Consider the following 24552-nt stretch of genomic DNA (forward strand, 5'->3'; position numbering starts at 1 on the left):
GGTAGGGTCTGAACAGCCGAAGAGCGCTACACATCACAATTTATACTCTCTCTTTTTTTTGAACACTAAGAAAGTGTTACAAACCATGCTTAAAACAGGGGTGGGAGGGAGGATATCTAAAAAACAGTAACTTACCCTCAAGGCTTCAATTACAAGATCCCGTGCTTCCAGTTCCCCTTCCATTACACTAAGGAGCATCCGCAGTTCTTGCTTGCTCAGATTATCCACATCAAACTCTCTTTTCTGTAAGAGAGGTACAATTGATGAATACACTGTTTAAACGCGGGTATGATGGTTACAGTAAATAGGGGGGAAAACCAAGATAAAAACCACAAAGCAAAAACAAAAAAGAAAGGGCATGATAATAGTGCTAGTTTCTGCTGATGTAGTCAAAGTCTGTCAGCATTTCCATCACAGACCATATTTTTCTAAGGTTTATTATTGTGTTGTAAATATTTGACATGATCTGAATTGTAACAATCAGGGTCAAGGTGAGTATCAAGTAGTTTTACCCTTTTTATTTAAGATGAAGTACAAGGAGTTTACCAGTATGACATGCTGTTTTCAAATAATTTTTCTTTCAAAGGGCCAGCTCCTGAAAAGACTTATGCATGTGCTTAACTTTAAGCAAGGGTAGTCCCACTGAAGTCAAATTCAGTCAAAGTTAAGCATTTGTATTTTAGCTGTCTTGGGGCTTCACGTTGTCAACTAAAAGCCTACAAAATAACTGAACTCTATTTTTCCATCCTATCAAATGATTCCATCTACAGTGTTTCAGATCAATTACACATAAGAAAGTTTAAATCAAATTCACAAAAAAAAACCACACACACAAAAAGACTAGTCCAGTAGGTAAATAAGAACACACAATCACAGAAGAGCCTCTGTGAACAGATGAGCCCTGCCCTAAAGGGTGAAAAAAAATAAAAAAGTACTTTCAGACCAACAAGAGAAATTTAATTCCACAGCTAAGATCCCTTCACTAAAAATTGCCCAACAGCCCATGGATAAGTCAATCAAGTACTGGTCACCCCATCTAATAAAAGACATGGCAGAAAAAGGTCCAAAAGACAGGCAACAAAAGTGATTAAAAATTCATGGAAAACTTCTGTGCAAGTAGATGCTGAAATAATTGTTTAGAGCTCTGATTAATAAAAGGAGACATGATACAGATGAATACTACTGCACAATATAGATAAGGTAAATCAGGAAATTCTAGTCCCCTCCTCCCCCCCACCCCCACCCCCAAAAAAAGGCATTAAAATCCAATTGAAAGATACTAAATTTAAATTTTATTAAAGGAAGTATTTTTATGTTTAAAAACCCACAGTTAGCTTTTGGAACTCATTGCCACAATATATCATTGAAGCAAAGCAGCCAACTGAACACAAAAACAGTACCAGACTTTTATAAGGATTAAGATATCATCCACAGTTCTATACAGTAAAATTAAATTTTTGCAAGGGGGATAAGCCCTCATGTTTCAGAGTGTAAACCAGCTACTGATTGCCTATGGTTGGGAAGAAACTTTCCCAAAGTAGAAGTTATTCCATAATTTGAGGATTTCACAAAAGGCGCTGATAATCAGGAGGAAGGATATTAGGACTTGGGCACTGGTTTGATCTGGTATGGCAATTCCTATTTTCCTGCTACTGTTAGCTTGAATATTTCATCTGAGCTCAAGTATCATGACAGAACACAGGGAGAGAGGCATGCTCCTGGATGGCTACAGCCCAAGCCACAGAGTATCATAGAACAATATTAACACCTTGACTTGCACCCAGAAGAAGATAGGTAGGTACAAACTCTGCAGCAGTGAGGCACTATGCTCTTTTCAACCAATCCCACTATATAAATTGGCCACCATAGTCTATGCCAACTGCGGTTTCTGAGGTCTTCAGGAGTAATCCCATGTAGACAAACACGGAAGTGGGAGGTGACAAAGGCCTGAATGACTGTATCAAGGTCTACATCCAGAAGAAATTGTCACAATCATTGTTCCATGAACACACACATCCACCCCGTTGGGCAACTGCTCCTGGGAATCCAGGAGCAATCAGGATTCTAGAACTAAGCCTTTTTAGTTTTTATTTCCCTCCCTCCCTTTTTAATAGTTAAATCATTGACATTTGACCAGCACTGTGCAAGTCTGCTTTCAGTTAGCCTTTTAACAGAGCTGTTTTCAGTCAGTTTTTATGGATGTTGCTTGCAGACACTCACTAGTCCACAATGAGTAGGAATTTGCAGCGGCCAAGGGGCAAAGCAATTAGAACTGCTGGCTACTTCCACTGAAGGAGGGCAGCAAACTCAGAAAATGAACAAAAGTTGTACTCCTGTTTTTTTAAAAAGGAGAATTTGACAGCGAATTGGCCCAAGTGATGCTGCTGCTTTCTCAAAATGGGAGTAGAGCAGATAAGCTGTTCTTTCCTCAGATGGGCAAGGAAGCAAAGTTGCCCCAAATACTGCTACTGTTGTAGCTGAAGGATGCAGAGGAACCCTGTGTGAGGGGGTGAACATGTGGGTGTAAGTGTAGCTAGTAAACATTGCGTCAATTCTGTAGCTGTAATGAGGGCTTAGTCTTGAAAAGCAATTAAAAGGGGCATAGTTATTATGATCTGAAAGTTTGGGAACATGCCTTCCACAGGAGAAAATAGATGAGTGAGAAAAATATATAGTCCTTAGGAGGAAAGATATATACCACTGGATTAAATCTTAAGTGACAAGTGATTATGGATCAATTTATGGATGTCCAACTTCCCAAACCCTAGAAGGGCTTGATTTTCAGAAAGCAGAACCTCAAAACCCAATGAAAATTAAATGTAGGCCGGTGACAACAGTATCTTACGACATGGGGGTTTTCTTAGGGAATTAGTGCACGACCCACACCGATCTCTAATTCTTTGGTTTCAGCTATCATTACTTTGCTTGTTCTGATTTTGAATGAATTTGTAATTTTGAGATACTTGTTTTTCCCTCCCACATGTGAAGTGAGTTTAGATGAAAAGGACTTGCAAGCCAGAACCTTATTTATCTGTACATGTAAAACATCAGGGCAAGCTTCCCTAGGCTACTTAGCCAACATGCATCAGCCTTTGAGAAACAATGAACAGGGCTATAATTAGTATTGATGGATTCAGAAACTGTTGCTGAAATCACTAACTCTTTACAAATAGACCAAGAGCCTTGATATGTAAATACCAGTAAAGAAAGTAGAGTAAACATTTGAAACCCTTCATTTTAAATGCCCTTTGTTTTGTTCTTGCTGTTCCACATTCAGGTCAAGTTACATGCAGAACTGTGCACTGGAGGTTAGAAAAAGTTCCCAACCTGGTTTCCCAGAACTACCCCCTCCTTAGCTGATCTCATGCCAAGTGGACAAAAAAGCAGCAGGTCACTTTGAAAGCTTCTTTTCCTTGTTCTGCATTCTCACACATGCAGAAGCAACCTCTTTCACTACTTCTTTTAAAACTCTCTACAGCAGTGGTTCTCAACCAGAGGTCCAGGGCCCCTGGCAGGGCCGCCAAACAGGACCAGCGTTAAACTAGCTGGGGCCCAGCAAAGAAGTCCAAAGCCCCACTACAAGGGGGTGAAGTCCAGGGCCCAGAGCCCCACCACCAAGGGCTAAAGTAGAAGCCTGAGCAACTTAGCTTTGCAGTGCTCCTATGGCATGGGGCCCCGGGAAATTGCCCTGCTTGCTACCCCTCAACGCTGGATTTTATACGCAGAAAGCCCGTTGTGGCACAGCTGTGCCACGGAATTTCTAACAGCATGTCGCGGGGGGGGGGGGGGGGGGGGGGGGGAGGAGTTGGAGGCCTCAGAAAGAAAAAGATCGAGAACCCCTGCTCTACAGTACTCACTGTACTAACACAGCACATTACACCGATCATCAATACTAGTATAAAGCCTCTAGTTTCCTCCCTCCCAGCAGTAGAATTCCCCTCCTCTATCTAATTGATCTCTGAAGCCAGCAATACCTCCCCATGTTCCTTCTTCTATGACCTAGATTGCAGCAGTATCTGAGCACTTCATAAACACTATAAGTTAATCTTATAGCAGCCCTGTGAGGTAGGGAAATATTCTTGTCCCCATTTTACAGATAGGGAATTGAGGAAGAAATTAAGTGGCTTGTTCAGAGTCACCCAGGAAGTCCGTATGGCAGAGCCAGAAACTCAACCATGATATTCTAAGACCTCATCCAGTGCTTTAATTACAAGACCATCTTTCCTCTGTACACTGTAATTCCACTCCTAGCCCATAAGGATATTTCTGATAAGCATATCCAAAGGAGGTAGGGGATGCAGCCACTAGGGGACAGAGGAGGCAGTGTGGTCTTTCCCAGTCCAGAATTCACTGTCAATAGGTAAAGTACACAAAAGTTCCCTGTTAATTTCTTGGCAGCACACCATTGGTGAAGACTTTTAGTTACTATGAACCTTGACAAAGTAGACTGATTTAAATCACAGCTGTTTAAAATCACCAATTTTAATCATGATTTAAACCAGCAAGTAGAAAACCTGGATTTAAATAATTGATTTGATTTCAATTATGTTTTGCATTTAGCTATTTTTCTAAGGAAAGTTTATTCGTATTGGTTGGTAATTATTAAAACATATTGATTTGCAACTAAATGCAGCTTTTACATTAAGCAAAAAGTAGCCCCAAACTATCGTATCTATATATTTAAACTTTTATATAGCTCAATTAAAATTCAGTATCTGAATAAATGTATAGATGTTATTTAGAAAATTGTGAATGTTGCATTTATTTTTACTTGTGATATGTGCCAAGTCTATTTGGATGGAAATTCAAATTCAAATTAAAAAAATACATGTAAATTTTATAAAACAACCAGATACATAAATATATTTTCTTAGCAAAAGTTTTAACAGAACATTTTGCGTTTAAAAAACAAACATTCATTAAACAAAAGGAAGTATCTGTAGTTAGTGAATTGTATTGATTCAGGTAGATCCTCTCCTCCCCCTAGTTTTATTATAAATTGCAAAAGAAAAAAAAGTTTTCCCTGCTTGTCCGATGTCCAACTGGTTTCTTATCTTACAGTGAATTAGTCACTGAACTGAACTAGGTGAATAAACTGAAAAGAAGAAAATATACTCTTTTGCAGAAGAGGCTACTGCTGTCAAAAGCCAGGTTAGCATTTCAGCAAACTCTGGTTCCAGATGCTTAGCCAGTGACTTCTAAAGTTCTGTGGTTTGGGTTATTTTAAAGCTTGGCAGAAAACATACTGCTTAATAATTTTTATATTTAAATTGATTAAGAGCTAATAAATTAGACCCTAATTTGTCAATTTGAAATTTAATTTTTTAATTCAATTTTTAAATGATTTTTATCCACCCTAGTCCTTGACCAGAGTTGAGCCAGAGACATAAATGAAGAGTTTCTTATCCCCCCAATAATAACCTGAGACATCTATTCAACACTTAGGATGCAATTATGAGCATTTTAAATGGGGACCTGATCAGGTGATGTATTTTAAAATAAATTAAAATAAAATTCTTTCTTGACATGAACCAGAGCATAAAAATGGTAGCAGCAATGGGTGGTTAAGAGGGTCAGCTGGTCATCTTAAATTTAGTTTAGCTACAATAATACACAAGCAAAAAGAGCCAGAACCTATTTCTTAGGTAATTTTCTGCAATGTTTTATTCTGAAATCTTTTTTATTCCTCGAGGAAGGAGATGATTAAGGATTAAAATCCTTATCTTCTTAACTATATTTGACTACTGGCCTGTCAAGTTTTTCCTTGAGAATTGAAGTCTGAATTGCCAGTCGTACAACAGATACAAGTACAGTATGCTTTATATCAGGGATTCTCAAACTGGGGGTTAGGCCCCCTCAGGGGGTCATGAGGTTATTATATGGGGGGGGGTCATGAGCAGTGAGCCTCCACCTCAAACCCCACTTTGCATCTAGCATTTATAATGGTGCTAAATATATAAAAAAGCGTTTTTAATTTATAAGGGGTGGGGGGGGTTGCATTCAAAGACTTGCTATGTGGAAGGGGTCACAAGTTTGAGAACCACTGTTTTATATGGTTATATTTTACATTTGAAATATTTTTTTAAAATTCAGAATTGGCAAAAGCAGCTTATTGTACAATTTTGTGGGTTGAAGTTTAAAAAACAAAATAAGATGCAAGAGAAAAAGCAGCTCAGATACTTGGAGGGCAGGGAGAGGAAGTATTCCCTGGCTTTGATTTATAAAATAAGAATTGCATCTCTTTACAGAAAAGAAGATTTTAGTGTAATTATAGATACAGTATTGCACCAGATCTATAACGCTAATAATAAAAAAAAGACAAAGTCAGGAGTAAAGTAGGCCATCCACTCAACTTATTCATGTACAATATTTTACACCCCTGAATGGCCAGCATGCAATCCAGTTGGCTACTTGACTAGACAAATAAATCTGTGTATTTTCCTGACTACCTCAAGATCTTAAAATATATATTTTATATATGATTATGCTGTCAACTAACTCCCACATATTTCCCTGCCTGCCACTTCCTGGAAGCAGGAGGGCTTCACCATAACAGACTTGCTTAGGTTCTTGTTTTGCCTCAGAGTAGCGGTTGCAGTTACCTGAGCAATTATATACATATAAGCACCCAGTACCCACAATCCTGCTTCTGTTTATAGGCAGTAGGCAGGAGAAAGTGGAGAAATTGGCAGTATTAAGAAAATTTTAAAAAAAAGGGAAGCATAAGGGAAGGAGTTGGGCAGGCAGGGAGCAAGCAATAAAATTGTTTTCTGATTTGTGAATGATTGCATTAACAAACAAAATTGCTTAGTGAAAACTATTGCCTTTCAGGCTGAAAAAGCAACCTCCCTAATTTACTGAGCCTCAAGCATTGGGCATTATAATCAACAGGACAATCATTCGTTTTCATGCCAGCCAATATATTCTACATTAGTGGCTCTCCACTCATGTGTCCTATGAGACTTAGTTACAACACTTCTAGCACTGAGCCTGTAACCACCATTCTGTTATATTGGTTTTACAACAGAGATGTATGCTAAATTTCACCTTGGAACAACATATTCACAAGACCCAAACACAGGAAAATTCTTATTCCCCCACCTCAAACTAAATTTGTATGAAGTCTGTTCACATGGAGTCTGAGTGTTCTAGAATGCCATGTCGTTTTTTAAAATCCAATTCTGCAAGAAGTTAGTGTTGCCTAGCAGCTGATAGAGAGTCATTAAACCACACAACTAATTAGCTCAGCCCCAACCAATTTGCTGGGTGCCCATCCTGAACATTAGCACAGCCTAATTCAAGGATGGGCCAACTTTTTGGCCCTAGGGCCACATCAGGTATAGAAACTGTATGGAGGGCCAGGTAGGGAAGGCTGGGGAAGGCTATGCCTCCTCAAACAGCGAGGCATGGCCTAGCCCCTGCCCCCTATCCAGCCCCCCAGAACCTCCACCCAACACCCCCCTGCTCCCCACCCTGACTGCCCCTGGGACTCCCACATGCTATCCAGACACCCCTGCTCTCTACCCCTTGACTGTCCCTCTGGGGGCCCCCGCCCCGTATCCAACCCTCCCTGCCCCATGTTACTTGTGAAGTGGGGGGAAATGGGAGGCTCAGTTCTTTCCCTGTGCATGTGCCCTGCTCGTTTGGCTGCTCTCCCTGGCAGTCGGGTAGGGCTCGCTCCCTGTCTGGGCTTGGCTGTTGGGGACAGGGGCGAAGCATGCTGGGAGTGGAGAGGGGGCCTCGGCTTGCTCTGCCCCTCTCCCTGGCAGCAGGGCCCAGGCCCCTTAACTGTCCCCCTCCAACCCTCCCTTCCCCCCGTCCCCCGACCATGCCACCCTAGAGCACCAGGTCCGGAGGCGCTATAGCTGTGCCACCTGGCAGGAGCTGCAGCCACACTGCCCAGGTGCTGGGGGAACTGTGACTGTGATGGAGCAGGGAGGGGTCAGGGGCTAGCCTCCACCCCGCTGCCAGGGAGTTGGGCTGGCTCCTCCGCAAGCCTGTCCTGACCCCACTCTGACAGGAGCTCGGGGTCCAGAGGGAGGGGTCCTGCGGGCCGGATGTGGCCCATGGGCCATAGTTAGGCCAGAGAGGGGCAAATTGCTAACCTGCATCTTCACAGATCAAGGCAGAAGTGCTACCAACAGAAGCTCTAATCAGAATCTTTGATTTTCTCTTATCCCCAGAGGGAGTGTTTAGTTAGGACACGAAGGAGCTATTAGTCTTATTTCCTATTATAAGTAGGGCCCTACCAAATTCATGGCCATGAAAAATGCATCATGAACTCTGAAATCTGGTCTCCCCAGTGCAATCTGGTCTTGTGTGCTTTTACCCTCTACTATACAGATTTTATGGTGAGACCAGCGTTTCTCAAATTGGGGGTCCTGACTCAAAAAGGAAGTTGAGTGGGGATGGGTATTTTAAGGGTGGGTTGTGCTATTCCACCCTTACTTCACTGCCTTAAGACCTGGGTGGCTGGAGAGCAGCAGTTGTTGGCCAGGTACTCAGCTCTGAAGGCAGCGCCATGGTAGTAGCAGTGCAGAAGGGTGGTCATACCATACCATGCCACCATTACTTCTGCCCCAAATAACCTTGTGAACCCCCACCCCCTCAACCACACACACTTCCTTCCTTTTTGGGTCAGGACCCCTACAATTAAAACACCGTGAAATTTCAGATTTAAATAGCTGAAAGCATGACGTTTACTATTTTTAAAATTCTATGACCGTGAAATTGACCAAAATGGAGCATGATTTTGGAGGGCCCTAGTTCTCCCCATCACCTGAAACTGATGGATGCTGATCAGAGAGGAGGACATTCCCAAATCCTGAATTAATTTGGGGGTGGGGAGGGGGGAGGGAAGAGGATAGGGATAGGACAAGCACTGGTAGCACTTCACTCCAGAGATGTTTTAAGGGAGGAGCAGGTGACCAGAGTTCAAGTGAAAAGAAAAGGAGTACTTGTGGCACCTTAGAGACTACCCAATTTATTTGAGCATGAGCTTTCATGAGCCACAGCTCACTTCATCAGATGCATGCCGTGGAAACTGCATCAGACTTTATATATACACACAGAGAATATGAAAAAATACCTCCTCCCACCCCATTGTCCAGCTGGTAATAGCTTATCTAAAGTGATCATCAGGTGGGCCATTTCCAGCACAAATCCAGGTTTTCTCACCCTCCACCCCCCACACAAATTCACTCTCCTGCTGGTAATAGCTCATCCAAAGTGACCATTCTCCCTACAATGTGTGATGGGCTATCACCAGCAGGAGAGTGAATTTGTGTGGGGGGGTGGAGGGTGAGAAAACCTGGATTTGTGCTGGAAATGGCCCACCTGATGATCACTTTAGATAAGCTATTACCAGCAGGACAGTGGGGTGGGAGGAGGTATTTTTTCATATTCTCTGTGTATAAATAAAGTCTGCTGCAGTTTCCACGGCATGCATCTGATGAAGTGAGTTGCGGCTCACGAAAGCTCATGCTCAAATAAATTGGTTAGTCTCTAAGGTGCCACAAGTACTCCTTTTCTTTTTGCGAATACAGACTAACACGGCTGTTACTCTGAAAAGAGTTCAAGTGCTCACTTCAGATCAGCTGGAAGGCTCTTGCTAACAGAAGCAAATCTGAGTTCTGAGAGACTGGAGAAAACCAGGGGGAGACTAACTGGAATTTGCTACCTTATTCATCAGTCTGCTAGATACCGAGACACTGATCCTGCAGATACATGCACTTAACCTTACACACCGTGAGGAATTCCACTGAAGTCAACTAGGACAGCCAAGCAATTAAAAAAACTGCAATTAATTGCAGTGTTAAATACAATACCATTTAAATATTTTTGGATGTTTCCTACATTTTCAATTATATTGATTTCATTTTCAACACCGAATATAAAGTGAACACTGTAAACTTTGTATTTTTATCACAAATATTTGCACTGTAAAATAGTAGTATATACAGCTCACCTAAAGTATGTACTGTAATGCAATCTCTATCATGAAAGTTGAACTTACAAATGTCAAATTATATACAAAAAACTTGCATTCAAAAATAAAACGAAGTCAACTCAGTCCTACTTCAGCCAATCGCTAAGACAAATAAGTTTGTTTACATTCGGGCGGGGGGGAAGGGAGTGTACTGCTGCCTGCTTCTTATTTACGATGTCACCTGAAAGCGAGAACAGGCATTCAGATAGTACTTCCATAGCCAACATTGCAAGGCATTTACATGCCAGATATGCTTAACATTTGCATGTCCCTTCATGTTTCAGCCACCATTCCGGAAGACATGCTTCCATGCTGATGATGTTCATTTTTATTATAATGAATTTAAATTAACACTTTGTTTAATTTATATAAAAAGTGTGTTAATTACATTTGTGATTGAACTCCTTGGGGGAGAATTGTATGTCCCCTGCTCTGTTTTACCCATATATTTCATGTTATGGCAGTCTCGGATGATGACTCAGCACATCGTTTTATTTACAAACGCCATCACTGCTGATTTGACAAAATGCAAAGAAGGTACCAATGTGAGATTTCTAAAAATAGCTACAGCACTCGACCGAAGGTTTAAGACTCTTAAGTGCCATCCAAAATCTGAGAGGGACAGGTGAGGAGCATACTTTCAGAAGTCTTAAAAGAGTAACACTCAGATGTGAAAACTACAGAACCTGAACCACCAAAAAAGAAAGTCAATATTCTGCTGGTGGCATCTGACTCAGATGATGAAAGTTACATGAACATGCGTCAGTTCACTCTGCTTTGGATGGTTATCTAGCAGAACCCCTCATCAGCATGGATGCATATCCTCTGGAATGGTGGTTGAAGCATGAAGGGACATGTGAATCTTTAGTGCATCTGGCACGTAAATATCTTGCGACGCAGGTTATAACAGTGCCATGTGAATGCCTGTTCTCACTTTCACTGACATTGTAAATAAGAAGCAGGCAGCAGTACCCTGCCCCCAAATGTAAACAAACTTGTTTGTCTTAGCAATTGGCTAAAGTAGGACGGAGTGGACTTGTAGGTGCTAAAGTTTTACACTGTCAAATTATAAAAATAAATAACTGCATTCAAAAACACATTTGTAAGTTCAAGTTTCATGATAAAAAGAGATTGCACTACAGTACTTACACATTAGGTGAATTGTAAATACTATTTCTTGTTTTTTTACAGTGCAAATATTTCAAACCAAAAAATAAAGTGAGCACTGTACACTTTGTATTCAGTGTTGTAATTGAAATAAATATATCTGAAAATGTAGAAAACATCAAAAAATGAGTTGTGTGATTTAATCACAGTTAACTCAACAGCCCTACAGTCAACCACTCTTAGTGCATGAAATTAAGCACGTTTAAGTCTTTCAGGGTCCCATGGCCTGAGTTTAATTTTCAGGGTTTATTTACTCATTTGTACTTTTGCTTAAATTGGTGGAGTTTTACTCAAATGCTGGGGAGTTGGGTTGTTTTTGTTTTGTTTTCTTAAACACACTGACTATTAAATTGATTAGAGGGACAAGGTGGGTAAACAAATTTGTTTTATGATGTACACAGAGGTTGAAGAGTAACAGCCGTGTTAGTCTGTATTCGCAAAAAGAAAAAGGAGTACTTGTGGCACCTTAGAGACTAATCAATTTATTTGAGCATGAGCTTTCGTGAGCTCATGCTCAAATAAATTGATTAGTCTCTAAGGTGCCACAAGTACTCCTTTTCTTTTTACAGAGGTTGAAGTAAGTATATTCCATCAAAGCCAAAAAAATAAATCTTTCTGCTGTTTTGCATTTATCTTCAAAACTACCTATGCAGCTAAAGAGGTTCTCATAACTTTGAATCATTTTTATGAAACTATTATTTAATGATAATGTTTATACCAATTAGTTTACATGCAATGCTAATCCAGTTTGTCACCAAAAATTACATTAAAAATAAGTGTAATTTCTAAGGCAAACACCACTACATGATTAGATCTAGAAACAGTTAAAAGTTGTTAAGTTACTCTGTGTTCTGTTTCTGTAGTTATTGGAGGTTTCAGTTATCTAATTTGCCTGGCAGACGGTAGTCTCAACCTTACTTTTAGAACTGTTTTAAATCTTTCAAAATTTCAAATTTTTTTTTAATTTGTTTTGACTGAATTTAGTGATGGAAATATCAAAAATTTCCTGTTTCAGTGAAAAGAATTGTGGAAAATTTCTCAAGAAATTTTATATTTTTCAACCAACTCTAGATTTTTAATTCCTACTACCAACATGATATAAAATTTGAAGTGCATGTAAGGCTCAATTCTGCAAACACCTACACATATACTTAATTTTATTCACAGATTTTAAGGACAAGAGGGACCATTATGATGATCATCTAGTTGATCTCTTGTGTAAAGAGACCAAAGAACCTTGCTCCAATTTTATCTTCTGTTTCAGCCATAACTTTTATTTAAAGAGATATCCAGTCTTTAAATAAGGACTTCAAGTGACTGAGACTCCAACACATTCCCAGGTTTTTCCATTAGTAAATTACCCTCATTGTTAAGAATGTGCCTTATTTCTTATATGAACTTTTCTAGCTTCAGCCTTCAACCACTGGATCTCATTATGCCTTCTAATGCTAGATTAAAAGATCCATCTACCATCAGAAATGTCTTCCTCATGTAGATACTTGTAAACTGATCAATTATCTCTTTGCATTCTCTTGGATAAGGTAAGTAGATTGAGCTGCTTTAGTCTCTCTCTACAAGGCATGTTTGTAGCTCTTTTCTGATTGCTTTCCAATTTGTCAACATCTTCTTTGAAGTGTTATCAACACAACTGGACACATTATGCCAGTAATGGTCTTAATAATGCCATGTACAAAGATATTACCACCTCCCTACTCCTACTTAGGGTGACCAGATGTCCTGATTTTATAGGGACAGTCCCAATATTTGGGTCTTTGTCTTATATCGGCGCCTATTAGCCCCCACCCCCGTCCCAATTTTTCCACATTTGCTGTCTGGTCAGCCTACTTCTACTTGACATTCGCCTGCTTATATATCCATGAATCATATCTTCCCCCTAAGCAACAGCATTGTACTGGGAGCTCATGTTCAATGGGTTGTCTACCAACACCTATGTGTCATTTTCAGAGTCACTATTTTCCAGGATACAGTCCCTCATCTTAGAGCATTGGCCTGCTAAACCCAGGGTTGCGAGTTCAATCCTTGAGGGGGCCATTTAGGGATCCAGGGCAAAAATTGGGGATTGGTCCTGCTTTGAGCAGGGGCTTGGACTAGATGACCTCCTGAGGTCCCTTCCAACCCTGATATTCTATGAAGTATGATCTGCATTCTGTGTTCCTATGTTACGCCATTGCATTTGGTGGTGCTAAGACATGCTTCAAATGAGGTAAGCTTTCAAAGTGAGCCAGGTCAGTCTACATTACTGATCTGTCCTAGTCATTTAGTATTCAACCACTTCTAGAAATTTCCCCACCAGTTATTACATATTTTCTTCCAAATTATAGATAAAGATATTAGCTAGCATGGAGCCAAGAACAGATCCCTGTCAAACCCCACTAGAAATACTCCACTAACGTGATAATTCCCCATTTACAATCACTTTATCAGTTTTTAATCCATTTCACCGAGGCTGTATTTTGTATCCTGCTTTTTTAAAAATCTAAGAATGTCATGTGGGACTAAGACAAATGCCGTTCAGAAGGCTAAGTATATTATGTCAGAGTTACCTACAGCAGCCATTCTTGTGATCTGACTGAAGTTTTACAAGACCAATTTTCCATAAAACCATGTTGATTAGCATGAATTATGCTATAGTCTTTTAATTCTTTATCGATGGCATCCCATATCAGTCTTCCCTTGATTTTGCTGGGGATTTATAGGTCGACTAACCTGACATTGTTTCCTGGGTCATCTCATTTACCTTTTAAAAATATTGCTGAAACATTTTCCCAGTCCTCTGGAACTTCCACAGTTTTACAAGATTTGTGGGTGGTTTTGTTTTTTTAAAAACAAATACTAATGGCTGAGAGAGCTCCTCATCCAATTCTTTTACTGCTCCTAGTTAAGAGAGATATGCAGGACTGCAGATTCAAAAATGTTTAGTTTTAATAGTCACTTTAATATTTAACATCCTCGCTAGTTACAGATGTAACAGGAAGAATTTCATTATCACTGTAAGATATGAATACATCATCCTGCTTCTTTACAAATTTAGCTTTTTATACATCATGATTGATAACTTTACCATGTTTGTCCAGTATCAGACCTAGACCACTAAGTTTTAGTTTGTTCCCAATATATTTAAAAGATTCTTATTGTCCTTAACCTTTCTGACCATAGGGGTTGTTTTAGTTGTTGTAGAAAGCTCAAGGTATCAACATCAGTTGTGGGTCTAAAATATCATACAACCATTTAAGACTCTTTCCTGTGATTCTAGGAAGTTCCTGTTATTAAATCAGCAACAATACAGAGTTACTGAAAGAAAACAAATATAAAGGAGCAATAATAAAGACTGATATTTGCAGACTGCACTTAACACTATTGGTGAATCGTCGATTTATTGACATGAGCAGCAAAACTCCCACAGACTTCAGTGGTGTCAATATTCCATTCTATATGTACTTTATGCAGAGTTTTACAGAGTTCCCACATTTGGCCAAATTGTGGATTATCGTTTCCACAGTTGCTAGTCCATCACAACAGAAAAAGCAATATTTTACTGGGTAATAGTAACAAACAGAGCTGTTAGAAAGGCTTTACACAGTGTCCTCTTTAAATATACTGTTAGACTACCACATCTGTCAAGCCAGGTTTCACTGCAGTGTAGGTTGCTGCCCCCAAAATATCAGCAAAAGGAATGATACATTTGATAATACAATCCTTATCAATCGGTATCATGCAGGTGGAATTTTATTCTTTTTAAAACCATTACCCCATTCTATTCTAAATTAGAATGGCTTTATGCTGATTCAACTCCACTGACTTTACCGCAATCATCCCTGATACACACAGGTGTGAGAACAGACTCAGATACACTTTCTCTCCCAGTTTTCCACTGTCATTATTACCATGACAACAATGTGAATACCCAGTATTTTTTTTTTTTGCATACCAGCTGCAGCATTTAGTTCAGGGAAGGGGGTGGGGGGGAGAGGAGAGGAACACACACACTCAGAACGACAAGAATGTTGGCTTCATTCCCAACTATAGCACATTAAAAAATACTCCACTCTTTTTCAGTCAAATTCCGTGGACAATGAAGTAGGACCAAGAGCAGCCAACCAGCACCTAAAAATTATTTTTTTTAATGTTGTACCAAGACATCAGGATAACTATTTAGCATCCAATACCTACAAGTGAAGAGCAGTCTAGCTGAACTGTTGACAGTATTAGATGCTATTTAAGTATAGTAGAATACTACTGTATAACTAGTTTCAGAGTAGCAGCCGCGTTAGTCTGTATTTGCAAAAAGAAAAGGAGGACTTGTGGCACCTTAGAGACTAACCAATTTATTTGAGCATAAGCTTTCGTGAGCTACAGCTCACTTCAGTGGGCTGTAGCTCACGAAAGCTTATGTCCAAATAAATTGGTTAGTCTCTAAGGTGCCATAAGTCCTCCTTTTCTTTTTGTATAACTCGCTCTAAATCATTCATTGGATTGTCTATGCTTTCAGGATTCCAACCACCAAACAAAACATCAAACCAAATTTAATAAACTCCACTGGAAATCTTGCTGAACTTCAAGCTATTATTAATCCTGTGTCCTGGCAATAACCAAAAACACTGATTTCTCTTCTAAATAATTAAGAAAAAAAGAGAACTGATCATTCTACTTGTATCTGCCCTTTTAAAAACTACTCACTCCAATATATTCACACACACCCAGTTTTGTTCTATTGGAGAATTATTTTGGACTGAGCTACAAGGAAGTGAAATGTACTCAAACACAAAATTTATAATCTAGTTTGAGCAAAAACAGAGGACAAGCAATTTAAACATTTGAAGGATAATTGGCAAATTAAAAATAAGATTTTTCACTAAATGGGTGCCCAAGGCTTGGCTAGTAAAATAGTATTTAGGAATCAAAGTATCTGGCCTGAGTTTTGCTCAGTATTTTTTAAAAACCAGCCCATTTATTTAGACAGCTAAATATGCCAATGCTTGAACAAGTAAACGTGTTTGCCTATGTTATTTAAATTACTTGAAGTTTCTAAAACCAACAATGTTTAAAAAGGTTTACTTATCACTTTGCATATGGCAGCTTCACCAACAAAAATTAATGAAGCCAGTTACACACTTCTTTATTATCATTTTGAGCCTCTTAATGGTGCAATATTTAAACAAAGTTTATTGTTTAAAAACAATTATTTTCTCTGGAATATTTAAATACTATTGTAGAAATAGTTGTAGTGCTATACTGGTCTTAGGTTTTACATTAAAAAAGCTATAAACTTGAGTTAAGGGTTTAAATTCCCTTTAAAGGATTCCAATATCAATTCAGAACAGTTTTATGGATATTAATTTAAAAATACTTAGTAGATCAATTAGACTAGTTTGACATACTAGTTATTTTATGGACTTTCATCTTGCAATAGTTATTTTCAGAAGCACCATTCAAATCCTAGGATAGCTTTTTCATTTGACAGGTTTCAGAACAACAGCCGTGTTAGTCTGTATTCGCAAAAAGAAAAGGAGTACTTGTGGCACCTTAGAGACTAACCAATTTATTTGAGCCGATGAAGTGAGCTGTAGCTCAGGAAAGCTCATGCTCAAATAAATTGGTTAGTCTCTAAGGTGCCACAAGTACTCCTTTTCTTTTTTCATTTGAAAAACAAATAAGCAAGAGACTAAAAACATGTATGGAATATTTCATATACAATTTTATGAGCAGTTTCACAGAAAGATGTGCTCTTCTCTAGTCTTGGGTCAATGCCCCAGCAAGGGATCCAATAAAAAAAAAGTGAAAATGTAAGGGCTTTGATATGCTAAGCAATGCATTCTCTCATAGTGAAAATTTAATGTTGTTTACAAATTGTACGTCTAGAAGTTGATTATAGATTTTGCCATACAATTCTTATTTGTACTAATGGGAGTTACAGGATTAAATCCCCAGGCATATGCCCTAGAAATTGACTCCATAGATTTTAGTTTACTAGAAAACCAAGAGAAACAGCCACAGCAGCAAAATCAGTCTAGCCGCGTTAGACTGATCAGCATAACTGGAGAGAGAAGCAGCCAAAGTGAAAGTCATCGGTCATTATGGGATATTTTAACCCCGATATAGCGTGTGTCAGCATGAAAGGAAACCTCCGGCTTGGCTCTTTAAGCGGGGACAGTTCTTTCCTACTCAAAGCGTTTGAAGCAAGGCAAATGAATCTGCCTTGGCATCAAGCTCCGCATCCTGCTCTCCCCCACCACGCTGCTTTTGCCTCCTCCAGCCATAAAAGCACACAACCCTCAGCCATCCGAGAAACCCCCAGGAAGCGAGTCTGACTGGTCTGAAAACCGCGACCCTGCGACCGAGGGGCTGCTCGGGGACCTGGCCGGGGGGGGGGGAGCAGCCGCCGGCCCGCTCGCCTGGGGGCGGAGTGGGGGTCAGGCGGGCGGTGTGAGCCCGGCACTGGGTCAGAGCGATCCCACCAGCCCCGCGCCACCACCTCCCTCCCACACCGGCGCGGCCACAACAGGAGCCCCGCAAGCCCCCGTCCGGCGCCCCCGGCCCGGGCGGGCTCCCAGAGCCCCCGAGCAGAGAGCGCGGGAGGCGGCAGCCCGGGCGCCCCGCTGGAGGGCGGGTTACCGCCTCGGGGAGCTGCGCGGGAGGGCTCCACGCCCCCGCTGGTAGCACCGCGGCGGGGCCACCCGCAGCCGCCCCAGCCCAGCGCCGCCCCGGCCGGCTCGGAGCCCCGGTGGCCGCCCTGTCCCCGCAGCCGGGTTACCGTTCCCGCCGGGTCCTCCGGGCCGCCAGAGCCGGGCTGCCCGCTCGCTCCCTCCGTCGCCATCTTCCCGCTGGAGCGACTCCGACTCCCAGCGAGCCGCGGAGCCGAGTGGCAGCCTCCGCAGCAGCCAAGCACTTAACCCCCTCCCTGCCGGGCCGCGCCCGCCCGCGGCAGCCCTTAACCCCCTGCGCGCCAGAGCGGAGTGAGGGCAGCCAGTAGGGCCGGGCCCGGCCGCGGCTCGTCCAGGCGCGGGGGGCGAGGGAAAGCTGGGGCAGGGGATCCCGAGTGGGGGGATCCACCCTGGGGCCCACGGCTCTGCCTTGCCCACCCCACCGCGGAGCGTCCCGGCGTGGTGCCCGCGGGGGGCGTGGTGGGCCCAGCCCACCTGCCCAAGCTGCTTAGGACCCCTCAGCTGCTACGTCTGCCTCTTTGGGGAGGGGAGACAGGAGGCTGCGGCCACTCCTGAAAGTGAGATGGGGGGCAGACAGGGCAGCGATGTCCCTTAATCCAGTCCTCTCCCCTTACCCCGGAACTGCACGTAATCTCCCCCCCATGCTGGGACCAAAGCTGTATTTCCCCCCTCTAATTTTCAAAGCAAAGCCCCCCTCGGACCCACCTTTAACTCCTCCATGCCAGACCTGAGGCAGCTGTGCTTAAATTACAACACCCACGCTCCCTCCCAGGCTGAGCAGCGAGTCTTCTCCTCGCCCCGGCTGTTCCACGCATGACACTAGCTGCGGGAGCGTGGAGCTCACTCCAGATTCATGTTACTGCTTTTCTGCTGCAAAGGGCCGCAGCTAGCCAGCTCCGTAGTGGAGCTAGATCTGCATTTAACCCCCTCTAAAACCACAGCCTCACTTAATTTTCTCCCTGGCAGGACCATGCTTAAGCCCATCATTGCTGGAGCTGCTCTTGTTTCAGGGCCACACTTAACTAGGGTGACCATATTTCCCAAAGGGAAAGTGGGTCGCCCTGTGGGGCTAGCCCAAGCTCCACTCCCGACATAGGGCTGACCTTAGCTCTGCCCCCGACTTCCCACTACAGTCATCAGTTATTCTAGCACCTACTGGTTGGTTACATGCTTAACCCTTTCCTTGTCATGACAGCATCAGTGCTTAATTCCTTTATTGACCCCACAGCACTTAATTACAGACTAATCACTACAGGGACCACACTGCCATGCTGGGCATTGGTCACTGCACCATTGTCAGTGGTACCTACTGTGCTCAGGATTGTTTGAGCTTTTGCTGGACAGAGAACTCCCTCACTTTTTGACTCTCTCCATACTAGGAATTATTCATTTCTTGCTTACAAAGACTGTGGCACTGCAGTAAGTGATGGTCATTCTCTGGCTGCTCTGACTGTGCCAGAGACATCCCTTCACCTAAGAATGGCTTTGCAGACTTGATGCCCCAAGCAGCATAGTGTCCCAGACCTGGTAAATGGGGGTCAGATGGGAGGTTTGAATTGGTGAATGCTCCTCCCTCTTTATGCTCCATGTTGCTACTTGTCCTCTGTACCCCTAAAAATGGTCTTGTCTCCTCTTTTGGGGCTGTGGAGAAACAAAAAACACCCTCACTGCCATGACCACGCTAGAGAAGAAAAACTCCCCTCACCACATGTTCATGCTAGGGCCTTGCTTGCTGTGTTGCTGTGGCTGGTTTATTTTAATCACTGTAGTGAGGCAAAGGAGTTTGTATAGTTGCAGGAAGAAGTTCACTTTTTTATGGCTGGAATGTAGCTGTCCAGCTGCAGAGAAATAGCATTCTCGCTGATGCGGCTGCTCTACTGAGCTCAAGAGATGGTTGGAAAGGTCACTCTGCTGCTAGGCCTGGTCCCTACACCTGTGAGTTAAACTCTTTTCCTTCCTGTGGTTACAAAACTGGCACACTAGGGTTGGGAAGTCCAGTCCCTCACCCTCACGATACAGTTGTTGTGCAGAAGAGCATTCACTCCCTCCCTTACCAAACAAACTGCCCTCACGGAAAGGGATGTTTGCTTGCTTTCACAGCACAACAACAGGGAAGGGAATTCCTGGTTACACTGAACCACCCTGCATCAAGAGGGCTGTCTACATGGCTGCTGACCATTCTCACTCAGATAACTAAAAATAGTACAATGGGATTTTACCAAGCTTTCATAAAATCAAATAAAAATGTATGTGTGGGCTCAGAGCACACAGGAGATACTTCAGCCCAAAGAAAAATGTTTACAGAAAGCTAAATGCGTGAAAATGAGCTTATCATGAAAGTGACTCCTCAGGTATCAGAGTCTTTCCCAGGGGTGAACCTAGTTGCGAGTTTAGATCACTTCTGCCATCTCCCCCAGGTGAGACTCATCATGCCAACTTGTAAAGCAGTTCTCACAATACCTCCCAAAATATACGTGACTTGAGAGAACATGGATGGGCGCTGAAGAAGGAGAATGTCCAAGTGATCTAGTTTCAGAGTAACAGCCGTGTTAGTCTGTATTCGCAAAAAGAAAAGGAGTACTTGTGGCACCTTAGAGACTAACCAATTTATTTGAGCATGAGCTTTCGTGAGCTACAGCTCACTTCATCGGATGCATGCCGTGGAAACTGCAGCAGACTTTATTTATACACAGAGAATATGAAAAAATACCTCCTCCCACCCCACTGTCCTGCTGGTAATAGCTTATCTAAAGTGATCATCAGGTGGGCCATTTCCAGCACAAATCCAGGTTTTCTCACCCTCCACCCCCCCACACACACAAATTCACTCTCCTGCTGGTGATAGCCCATCACACATTGTAGGGAGAATGGTCACTTTGGATGAGCTATTACCAGCAGGAGAGTGAATTTGTGTGGGGGGGTGGAGGGTGAGAAAACCTGGATTTGTGCTGGAAATGGCCCACCTGATGATCACTTTAGATAAGCTATTACCAGCAGGACAGTGGGGTGGGAGGAGGTATTTTTTCATATTCTCTGTGTATAAATAAAGTCTGCTGCAGTTTCCACGGCATGCATCCGATGAAGTGAGCTGTAGCTCACGAAAGCTCATGCTCAAATAAATTGGTTAGTCTCTAAGGTGCCACAAGTACTCCTTTTCTTCAAGTGATCTAGGAGAATGAAGATTCTGGAAGTGAACTGCTAGTTAGTTAAGTTGTGTAAAGAAAAGGGTTTTGTGGAATACTGGGCCACCTTCGATAGGGAGAGGGGACTGTACAGTTTGGATGGCCTCTATGTCAGTGGAAGGATAACCAGTTTTCTTGTGAGCAGATTGGCAGGACTAGTCAGGAGAATATAACAGCAAAAGGGGAAGGTGAAAAAGAGAACAAACGAACATTAATTTAGCACAAAATCAAGATGTCAAGTACAAAATTAATCAAGGTGCCAAGGGACATGAACAGAAGATATTCTTTAATTTTCTATACACTAATGCTAGGAGCTGGTATTCCTGAAACCTGGTGGAGAGATTTACGTGACTAGAATGCTAAAAATGACTGATTATAACCTATTTAAGAAGAATTGAATGAGCAAAAAGGTTGGGGAGTGGCACTCTATGTCAAAAGTGGCATAACCTGTTTCCAAATCACTAACAACTAGGAAGCAAATAATCATGAATGCTTATGTATCAATGTTCTAACAGTTTAAGCACAGGCTAGGGGTATTGTCTGCCACCAAATTGCACTACAGGATGACTGGTTCCTTAAGCACCTTTCTAAAATATGCAGGGAAAAAAACTTATCATGGGGGACTTCAAACTGAGTGACATACTTGAAGTCTCATGCTACTAATACTAAAACTTCCTTGGAATTTCTAAGTATTATAAATGACAATTTCCTAACTCAAAGTGATGCATCTAACATGGGAGAATTCTAAATTAGACCTCTTGACAGATAAAAAGTACTTAAGCAACCACTGGGATGGGATCCGGTGGAAGTGATCATGACTGGATCATGTTTGTTATGTACAATCAGAATAAAGTCCCAAAGCTGATCACTGTTCAAGAAGGTTGATGATAAATTGGAGAGGCTTCAGACAAGAGCCACTAGAACAATTAAAGGATTAGAAAACATGCCTTATAGAGAGTGACTCCAGGGGCTCAATCTAGATTTTTTAAAAAAATATTAACGGGTGATTTGATCAGTCTATAAAAACCTACATATTGAACAGAAATTTGATAATAGAGGCTTCTTCAGACTAAGATCATGTCTACACTGCACAGCTTTGTTGATATAAGGCAGCTTACGTTGACCTAACTATGGAGGTGTACACACTGCAATGCTCCTTCTGCCACTTTAACTCACCTGCTATGCCAACCTAATAAAACCACTTTGACAAAAGGCATAGAGCTTAGGGCGACATAGTTAGAGCGATGCAGTGTCAGCGTAAACCCTGTGTCGCTTACATTGACATAACTGGCCTCCAGGAGGTATCCCACAATGCCCATCATGACTATTCAGGTCACATTTTTGAACTCCACTGCCCTACAACCAGGTACGTAAGTGGACACCCGTCCCCCGTTAAAGTCCCAGGAAGTTTTGAACTTGCTCTTCCTTTTTCCTCGGTGTGGAGAGCTCACATAGCAACTGCCCAGCTGAGTATGGTGGCTCCATGCAGCAAACTCTGGAGTACACGGGCGGTGCTGGATCTCCTGGGTCTGTGGGGAGAAGAGGCTGTGCAGGCACAGCTCCCTGCCCAGCCGCAGGAGCTTGTTCAGGGTGTGGAGGGGAAGGGCTATGATAGGGACATGCAGCAGTGCCATGTGAAAATCAAAGAGCTGCGGCAAGCATATCAGAAGGCAAGGGAGGCAAATAGTCGCCTCTGGTGCAGAGCCACAGACATACCACTTCTATGAGAAGGGGGCTGAGATCTCAGTGGTAGTGAATAGCCCTCCTCCCTCCCTTGAGCTTCTCTTATAGTCTGTGTTTATAATGCTTAGCACAATACTGAAGAGCAGGGCAGGATCCCATGCTTTCTGACACAGATGGCTGGCTCACAGGTTACCAGGGCAGTTGAAAAGCAGCTGGAAACCTAGTAGGATGTCTATGGAACAATGGGATTGAGACGCCTGCGTCATGGGACACTGAACCTGCCCCCATGAAGCATTGCAAACCCTTCCCAAAATACCCTGTGGCCAGTCCTGCCGACACAAGGAGCATAGTGTGGACACACAACCACGGTTTAATTACAGCGGTGGCTGTATGTTGACGTAACTTAAGTTGATTTAACTTTATAGTGTAGACATTGCCTAACAGACAGAGGTACAACAAGAACCAGTGGGTGGAAGTTGAAGCTAGACGAATTCAGACTAGAAATTAGGTGTATATTTTTAACAGTGAGGATAATTAATCATTGTAATAATTTTCAAAAGGGTTTTGACAGATTGTCCATCACCTAAAATTTTGGATGTTGTTTTAAAATAGAACATACATTTTAGAAATAATATGCAATCATGTTCAAGCATAGCTGCTGGACATGATGCAGGAATTAATTCAGGGAAGTCCTACAGTCCATGTTATGTAGGAGATCAGCTCTTTGAGAGTGTCTAGAAAAAGAAAGGTTTCAGAGTAACAGCCGTGTTAGTCTGTATTCGCAAAAAGAAAAGGAGTACTTGTGGCACCTTAGAGACTAACCAATTTATTTGAGCATGAGCTTTCGTGAGCTACAGCTCACCTCATCCGATGAAGTGAGCTGTAGCTCACAAAAGCTCATGCTCAAATAAATTGGTTAGTCTCTAAGGTGCCACAAGTACTTCTTTTCTTTTTTAGAAAAAGAAAGACCTTACTTTATTTTTCACTCACATAATCTGCAGATTTAGTAAGGAATGTGAAGAATTAGTTAACTGAACTAATAAGGGTGTGTAAATCAATATCTCTCAAACAGCTTTCAAGAGGAGGCACTGGTAACTAATTTGCTTTTAAAGGCAACAGCAACTCCAGTCAGAAAACAAGGTTTTCCCTGAACATAGTAAAAATATATGCTGCTGGGATCATATTGGCTGTGATGGTGATGGCAGGAGAATTCATGTTCCAACTTCCAGGATTGTAAGAGTTTATTCCCTCACTGGCAGGAATGATGCAGGAATCTGCAGTGCTTGGGAGTACATGCCCTTGTTTTGGAATTTAACTTTTAACCCTCAAACCACTATCCTGCGGAGCTAATTTCCTCTGGGAATGTCAGATGATATTATTGTAGGACCTCATTTAAAAAAAATAAAAATGTATTGCTATCCTTAACACTTCTGGCATACCTCCCTTTTTAGGATACAAAAGGATGCTTTTTGAAATTATTCCTATGGCACAGCCATCCCATCCACAAAATGGGACAGTTGACCGTCCTCCTGCCAAGCTGAAAGTGTAGTGTTGCCAAAATGGAACAACTGTAATGGGGGACAAATTCCAGTGCAGTGGAGGTTATTCTTGCTGTCAGTGTTGCACTACTATCTTGCTGTGCAGACTGTAATATTGTGCTAAGGAAATAAGGACTCACTGCATGAAACAGTTTCACTGAGAAGTTAACTGTATAACTGGGCAAATAAAAATCACAAGGGAATTTAAGCAATTGACTGCCAAGAAGGATTGATCACACTAAGGAATTAACTCCCTTAGCACTTGGATTAAACTTCTATGCTAGGGAGTTGGTAATGAAATGCTGTTTGTA

The 24552-nt window shown here is 42.0% G+C and overlaps 1 protein-coding gene across 1 annotated transcript in view; it reads right to left on the reverse strand.

Moving 5' to 3' along the window:
• Positions 1 to 18043, reverse strand: part of CTTNBP2 (cortactin binding protein 2) — a 186382-nt gene extending 168339 nt beyond the window's left edge. Inside the window, 2 exon segments of the mRNA XM_073328165.1 lie at positions 136 to 243; positions 17928 to 18043. Of these exon segments, the coding sequence (XP_073184266.1) occupies positions 136 to 243; positions 17928 to 17990 (171 nt within the window). The 5' untranslated portion in view covers positions 17991 to 18043.
• Positions 18044 to 24552: the final 6509 nt, after the last annotated feature.

The sequence above is a fragment of the Lepidochelys kempii genome, chromosome 1 (genome assembly GCF_965140265.1).
Source record: "Lepidochelys kempii isolate rLepKem1 chromosome 1, rLepKem1.hap2, whole genome shotgun sequence".
In the NCBI taxonomy this organism is placed as follows: domain Eukaryota; kingdom Metazoa; phylum Chordata; order Testudines; family Cheloniidae; genus Lepidochelys; species Lepidochelys kempii.